This window comes from Dromiciops gliroides, chromosome 4 (assembly GCF_019393635.1).
Source record: "Dromiciops gliroides isolate mDroGli1 chromosome 4, mDroGli1.pri, whole genome shotgun sequence".
Classification (NCBI taxonomy): Eukaryota; Metazoa; Chordata; class Mammalia; order Microbiotheria; family Microbiotheriidae; genus Dromiciops; species Dromiciops gliroides.
In genome coordinates, this window is record NC_057864.1 from 240,442,001 (window position 1) to 240,450,401 (window position 8,401).

At 36.0% G+C, this 8,401-nt stretch overlaps 1 protein-coding gene across 1 annotated transcript; it reads left to right on the forward strand.

The window, feature by feature from the left end:
- Positions 1-3,038: 3,038 nt before the first annotated feature.
- LOC122755928 (putative olfactory receptor 2B3) lies at positions 3,039-3,983 on the forward strand. Its single transcript, XM_044004891.1, has one exon. It carries the CDS (start codon positions 3,039-3,041, stop codon positions 3,981-3,983), a length of 945 nt encoding a protein of 314 aa, XP_043860826.1.
- Positions 3,984-8,401: the final 4,418 nt, after the last annotated feature.

Consider the following 8,401-nt stretch of genomic DNA (forward strand, 5'->3'; position numbering starts at 1 on the left):
CTGCAGAGAATTTAGAAACAAATGAGAAGAGAATAAGTTAATGAATCTAATGTATATGACTTTCTCATGTAGTTTAGCCAAGACGGGGAGGAGATATATAGGATAATAGTTATTGAGAAAGATTAGATCAAGCATGCATTTTTAGGGATAGGGGAGATATGTGTGTTACTAGCTGGTGGGGGAAAATGCCAGTAGGTTGCAAGAAGTTGAACATTTGAGAGAGTAAGGATAATAATGGGAGCAATCTGTTCAAGGAGTTGGGAAGAGGTGTCATCAAAGATGTATGGAGAGGACTTTATTTTGTTTGACATGGAGGAGAGCTACCTCTAAATGTGAGATGAGGTTAAGGGGAAATTTAAAGGAAGATACCTGAGTGATGTGTGGAGGAGGGGAGAAGAGGGAGATCTTGGTAAATGGACTCTTTTTTTTTTTGTTGTTTAAGTATGAAGTGAAGACAATAGCTGAGAATAGAGGAAGGGGGGATATAGTGGGAGGCTTAAGGAGAAAAGAAAAGATTTAGAATAGCTGCTGTGGCTAGTGGGATAGCAAATCAATTAGGGAGAAGTAGAATTATTGCTTTCCTAAATCAAGGATACAGTTGAAATAAGACAGTATAATTTTGTAATGCAGATGTTCAGAACTTTCATTTTTTTTTTCTGGCTCCATTTAGCCCTATGTAAAAAGGAGTAAAGGAGGCAAGGGTTGAGTAATCCAAGATTTGAGTTTGGCAGTAGGACTGAGGGCAAAGGATAGGAATGTGTAGAGTTGAATTGGTTCACCAAAGGGATCTAGAAATGGAAGGCAGGAGACCATAGACAACAAGGTAACTATAGACTGGAAAACAAATGAAGGTCGGAAGCACTGGCAAGCAATGTGAGAACCAAGATTAAGGTCAGAGGTCAGAAGGACAGAGAAGGAAGGGATGATAAAATATTCTGATCAACTTGTGCAAGATCAAAATATGATGATCTCTGTTTTTTAGCAGAGGTGGAATGGGAGAATATTGTCATGGGAACTGAGTAGATTGAGGAATTGGGAAGTTAGGGTAGTTGAGAAAGAATCAGTATATATGTTGAAGTCCTCTAACCTAGATGTAGAGCCATAGCCATTTTGAAAAGTTACTTGTGCAATTTTCTTTGAGAAGTAGAATCAATTCCCTTATTTTCTCTTAACATTACTGTGAAAGACTTACTCAAAGCAGTAGCAGTGAGGTGAGCTCTATTGGGAGAAGAGTGAGCAAATAAGGTTGATTAGGTAAAGGAGGTATAGGCAGAAAATAATAGGGATGCCGTTTTCTGGATTTCAATTATATCATATATTGAACAAAGGAATAAATTTAGATGAACATTGTAAAGAGTATAGGATACCTGCCTATTTTCTGTGGAGTTGCTAGATCTTACTCTTGATTGTGTGTCTTCATTTGATGTGTTAATATTTTGAGGAACAGTGATGCTTGTGTCATTAAAGATGTTTTCTTCTTAGCTCTGAGTTCAGATATTAAACAATGATGATCATAACAATAAAGCCTTGATATTGCTCTATAAATTTTGCAGTATTTTCTTAACTCTATAAAACAGATGGTTGATAAATTTGGTAATTGTGAGGACTCTGGAATTTGAGTTTTATTCAAAACTCCTTTATCAGGAGAGAGACCACATTCATGTATTAAGTTTTTATTTTTAGACAACAACAACAAAACCCTGGAGGGCAGTGTCAAAATAATGTAGGGAGACTGGGAAGCAAACAACACCGTCATCATCAACACCAAAAACAATAGCAACAACAACAATAACAAGAAAATAGTCCTCAGTTTCCTTTTCTGTAATATGAGAGATGAAACTGTATCTAATAATTGTAATACTTAAGACAGGGACCCCAAAATGTTCCCCTGGGCAAGCCAGTACGAAAGATGTCCTAAACTCAACTTTTAAAAATTAAGTAATTTTAGGATGAGGAAAGACCAAAGGGGACAACCTTTCGACACTAAAATACAAGGCCCTGAGGCCATTGCTGGTAAGATGTCAGGATGAGGCTGGGTCAAAGAGAAATCTACCCAGGCTGAATTTGTAAACATGGTTAGTGATAAGGAGGTGGATGTTGTCTATTTAGTACTTTCCTTTTAAAACTAATTATTCTTTCTAACTATTTGCTAAGCTTGGCACGGTGGTTTCAATATGAGAACAGTGCACAAGAGCTATTATTAGTTCCCTTTAAATTTCAGCACCCTGAATCAAAATCCTTATGAGCCTGCCTAATTTACAATTGTGCTTTAGAGGTCAGATTTAGAAGGTCTCTGAGGCTTCATCTACAACATTTCTTCTAGATTTGTTCAGGGGCTGATCTGGGAATGGAATCTGATGTTGGGTGGCATGTGTGTCTTCTATTGCACATATTTAAGCTGCTAAAAATCAGAGGTTGGAAAAATCCATGATGGGAAATTTTCCATTCAGGGAGGGCCAGAGACATTTGGATATTTTTGTTCTGAGACAAACATTTGCTACTAGAGCTTTAAGAAGCTGAATTGAGGATTTAAAGGATTAAGGTGAGGGCCAGATCAGAATAATCAAATTGGTGTCAGGATCAACAGTGAATAAAGGACTACTGGGCATCAGGCAGAAGATTATGAGGCTAAGGAAACACAGAGGGTTTGAGATGCACAGAATTCAACACATTTACCACACCTGATCTCTTGACAGCAAGAATTTATTTTCGTGTCCAGAGCCTAATTCTGTTTCTGAAGCTGGAGAATTCCCCATCATCAGTTTTAGCACATCGTTCAGAAGAAAATGTCATCTCTCAGTGCTCATCTATCTTGATTTTCTAAGTTCTTGCAGTTTTGTTTTTTTATAAGGCCAAAGGTTTTGGTTCTCCTTATTTCTTTAATTTACCAACAAATCATTCTGACTTTGAGAAAAGTTTTTATTTAATTAAAAAAAATTAACTGTGCCATTTTTCACTGAGCTTTTCAATCTAATTCAATATAGTTCCGCACACAATGACATGTTTTGTTTTACAGGTGGCTAAGAAATGATCCTTCCATGACAGACTGGGCAAATGAAACTTTCCCAAAGGAATTCATTCTACTGGGTTTCTCAGACTGGCCTTGGTTGGAGCCACCCCTCTTTGGAATCTTGCTGGTCTCCTATACACTGAGCATCTTTGGCAATGTGGCCATTATCCTGGTGTCCTACTTAGATCCCAAACTCCACACACCCATGTATTTCTTTCTCACCAACCTGTCACTCCTAGATCTTTGCTATACCACCAGCACAGTTCCCCAAATGCTGATAAATATTTGTAGCAGAGTGAAGACAATTAGCTATGAGGGTTGTGTTGCACAACTCGTCATCTTTTTAGCCTTGGGTTCAACTGAGTGTCTTTTGCTGGCTATTATGTCCTTTGACCGATTTGTGGCTATTTGTCGTCCTCTCCATTATCAAGTGATCATGCACCAGCAGCTATGTCTCAAGCTGGCAGCTACGTGCTGGCTCAGTGGTTTCAGCAACTCTGTGTTGCAGTCTACTTGGACTCTTCTCATGCCACGATGTGGCCGCTACAAGGTGGACCACTTCTTTTGTGAAGTACCTGCTCTTCTCAAGTTGTCATGTGTTGACATAACAGCCAATGAAGCAGAACTCTTCTTTATCTGTGTCATTTTCCTTCTTATCCCCCTATCATTGATCCTTATCTCCTATGGCTTCATTGCTCAGGCAGTATTGAGGATGCGGTCAGCTGAAGGGAGGAGGAAGGCATTTGGGACATGTGGATCCCACCTTGTGGTGGTGTCACTATTTTATGGTGCAGCTATCTATATGTACTTACAACCACCTTCATCCACTTCTGAGATTTGGGGAAAGATAGTTTCCCTCTTCTACGGTATCATTACACCGATGCTGAACCCCCTTATCTATACCTTGAGAAACAAGGATATGAAAGGAGCCTTTAAGGGGCTGCTAAAAAGATTATTTTTGTTTAAAATGTGAGGAATATACTTTGTAGTGAGCATCTTCTATACATTGTTCAGATATTAAATTTTCTACCAACTCCTGGGCTGGTTTCCTTCTCTCTTTGCTCCTCCCAATGCCTTTGATGGAATAGAATTTTTGAAGTGTTCTTCTGCTCAAGATCTTATACAGATTTCAAAATTAGTATATAGTAATCCATTCTAAAATTCTCCTTGTTTATTCTTTGTGGTACTATTTTGAGTTTTTAATTCACTTTAATTCAATAAGCATTTTTAGGTACTTTATATGTGCCAGGCACTGTGTTATGCACTGGTGATATAAAGACAAAATAAAAGAGTTCCTGCCCTCAAGGAGCATATATTTTTCTCTAAAGGAAGACAGTACACAGGGACATAAAATAGCCTGAGCCAAAGCAAAGAAATGAAAGATGAACTGTTGTGTGTGGGAAATAGGAAATAAGACATTTTGCTTGTTATACAAAATGTGGGAAGGAGAGTAACATACAATCATCCCAGAAAGGTAAGATAGAGTCTGATTATAAAGAGCTTGAAATGCCAAACAAAAGTTTTATTTTATTCTAGGAACACTAAGGAGTTACTAAAGATTCTTAAGCAGGAGAATGGCATATCCAGATCTTGGACCTGAGGAAGTGAATGAGTGAGAATGAAGAGTTGAGGAGGACTCCTAGCTTGTAACCCTAGCAATTTAGAAAAATAGTATTGCTTTCTATAGAAATGGGGAAAGTAGGACAAAGGTTAAAGCTCTGCTTTTGGTATGATGAATAGGGTATGACAATGGAAAAATAGGGAGTTGAAGATATGGAGCTGGACATTAGAAGAATGATGAATATTGTTGCATCTGTAGATTTTGGAGAAGTTTGTATGATGATGACAGTTGAACCCCTGGGAGCTTATGAAATCACCAAGAGATAGTATCAAAGGGAGAAAAAATAGAAGCCTCTATGTCAGAAAGCCAGAAGATACAAAGAGGGAATTCTCCACCTCCTCCCACCCTGTAGTCAAGTTTTTCCCCTCTAATTCTAATATCACTGATTCATAATGTGCCTTTTGAATTTTCTACAATCCAAATTGTCCATTTTATAATTTATGACCACTAATTCCACTCTATTATGACTAGCTATAGTTGTAAATGATTATCTTTTTTTTTTCCTCTTCTATTTTGGTTGAAAAACAACCTTGTAGTTTTAGAAAAGGTATTGACTTGGAGTTTTATTGTGGCATATGAAGTAATGAGTTAGTTTTATCTAATTTCTCCCAGACTAATTTTGCTTCCTAAGCAGTTTTCAATCAACAGTTCTATTGTTTAACAAGTAATAAATGTTGCTGATGATTATAATCATGGTCTAGCAACTGTTATTGCCAGATCCCATCCCTTTCTACTATTTTTCCATTATTTTTCTTGAAGATTCTTCATGTTTTATAAATTCAGATTTCTATGAAGGAATATTTTGGTATTTTTTAAGATACTAAATCTAGAAATTAATTTAGATAATGTTACCATTTTAGTATATTATGTCTCATTCATGCACAATTAATATTTGGTATGTTTTTGATAGTTCTTTCACTAGTATTTTGCAGTTATATTCATTTGATTCTTTTTTGTAGTGTAGACTCCTAGATATTTCACAATATCGGTAGTCATTTTAAATGAAATTTCTTTTTCTCCATTACAAATAATGCTGTCTTTTGTTTTTGGATGAATGTTTGCCAAATTAAAGCTCATTTATTCTTATGATTTTAAATATTCATTTAAAAATCAGTGTTGTATTTTATTGTTATTTTAAATTTTTCTCAATTACATGTAAAGATATTTTTGAGTTCCAAATTTTTCTCTCACCCTTCCTTCCCTCCCCTTCCTGTGGCCAGCAAGCCATTTGATATAGGTTATATATTACTATCAGTGTTAAACATATTTCCACATTAAACAGAACCAAAGGAAAAAATACAAGAAAGAATAAACTAGAACAATAACAAACAAGCAAAAAGCAAAATGAAAATAGTATGCTTTAGTCTGCATTCTGACTCCATAGTACTTTTTCTGAATGTGGAGAGCATTTTCCATCTTGGGTCTTTTGGCATTGTATTGGATCATTATATTGCTGAGAAGAGTTAAGTCTATCACAATTCATCATGATACTGTGTACCATGTTCTCTTGGTTCTGTTCATTTCACTTGGCATCAATTCATCTAAGTCTTTCCAGGTTTTTCTGAAATCCACTTGCTTATCATTTCTTACAGCACACTAGTATTCCATTACATTCATATACCACAACTTGTTTAGCCATTCCCCAATAGATAGACATCCTCTCAATTTCCAATTCTTTGTTACCACTAAAAGAGCAGCTACGAATATTTTTGTACATGTGGGTCCTTTTCCTTTTTTTATAATCTTGGGATATAGACCTAGTAGCAGTGTTGCTGGGTCAAAGGGTATGCACTGTTTTATAGCCCTTTAGGCATGGTTCCAAATTGCTTTCCAGAATGGTTGGATCAGTTCACAGCTCCACCAACAGTGCATTAGTGTTACAATTTTTCCACATCTTCTCCAACATTTATCATTACCCTTTTTTGTCATATTAGACAATTGGATAGATGTGAGGTGGCACCCCAGAGTAGTTTTAATTTGCATTTCTCTAATCAGTAGGGATTGAGAGCATTTTTTCACATGGCTGTAGATAGTTTTAATTTCATCATCTGAAATCTGCCTGTTCTTATCCTTTTACCATTTCTCAATTGGGGAATGAGTTGTATTCTTGTATATTTGATTCAATTATCTATATATTTTAGATATGAGACCTTTATCAAAAACACTATCTGTAAAGATTATTTCCCAGCTTTCTGCTTTCCTTCTAATCTTGTTTGCATTGGTTTTGTTTGTGCAAAAACCTTTTAATTTAAAGTAGTCAAAATGATCTACTCTGCATTTCATAATGTTCTCGATCTCATCTTTAGTCATAAATTCTTCCACTCTTCCACAGTTCTAACAAGGAAACTATTCCTTCCTTTTCTAATTTTCCTATCACCCTTTATGTCTAGATCTTGTACCCATTTTGAGCTTACTTTGGTGTATGGCATAAGATTTTGGTCTATACCTAGTTTCTGCCATGCTATTTTTCCAGTTTTCCTAGCAGTTTTTGTCAAATAGTGAGTTCTTATCCTGGAGGCTAGAGTCTTTGAGCTTATCAAATAGGAGATTGCTATATTCAATGAGTTCTGTGTTTTGTGTGCCTAACCTATTCCACTGATTCTTCTCTTTATTTCTTAGCTAGTACCAAATAGTTTTGATGATTGCTGCTTTATAATATAGGTTTAGATCTAGTATAGTTCGGCCACCTTTCTTTGCATTTTTTTCATTAATCCCCTTTATATTCTTGCCCTTTTGTTCATCCATATGAATTTTGTTATTGTTTTTTCTAGCTGTATGAAATATTTTTTGGTAGTTTGGTATGGCACTGAACAAGTAAATTAATTTAGGTAGAATTGTAATTTTTATTATATTACCATGGCATACTCATGAGCAATTCATATTTTTCCATTGTTTAAATTTGATTTTATTTGTGTGACAAGTGTTTCATAATTGTCTTTATAGAGTTCCTGGGTTTGCCTTGGCAAGCAGACGCCCAAGTATTTTATATTGTCTACTACTACTACTACTACTACTACTACTACTACTACTACTACTACTACTATTATTTGGTGCAATGAAGGTTAACTGGCTTGCCCAGGGTCACATAGCTAGTCCTGAATCCTGGGCTGGTGGTTTATCAACTGCACCACCTAGCAGCCCCCTCTACAGTTATTTTAAAGGGAATTCCTCTTTCTATCTCTTGCTACTGGACTTTGTCATATATAGAAATGCTGATGATTTTGTGGGTTTATTTTATATCCTGCAACTTTGCTAAAGTTGTTAATTGTTTCAAGTATTTTTTTAGTTGATTCATTAGCATTCTCTAAGTATACCATCATATTATCTGAAAAGTGATAGTTTTGTTTCTTCCTTGTCTATTCTAATTCCTTCAATCTTTTTTCTTCTCTTATTGCTAAGGCTAACATTTCTAGTAGAATATTGAATAATAGTGATGATAACGGACATCCTAGTTTCACTCCTAATCTTATTGGGAATGCCTCTAACTTATCCCCATTGCATACAAGGCTTGCTGATGGTTTAAGATAAATACTGTTTATCATCTTAAGGAAAGCTCTATTTATTCCTATGCTCTCTATTATTATTATTATTTTTTTTTGGTGAGGCAATTGGGGTTAAGTGACTTGCCTAGGGTCACACAGCTAGTGTCAAGTGTCTGAGGCCGGATTTGAACTCAGGTCCTCCTAAATCCAGGGGCGGTGCTCTATCTACTGTTCGACCTAGCTGCCGCTACTCTCTATTATTTTTAAGAGCAATGGGTGCTGTATTTT

Excerpts from the sequence above, each read along its gene's own strand:
- LOC122755928 (XM_044004891.1), top strand. The coding sequence starts at position 3,039 with ATGACAGACTGGGCAAATGAAACTTTCCCAAAGGAATTCATTCTACTG.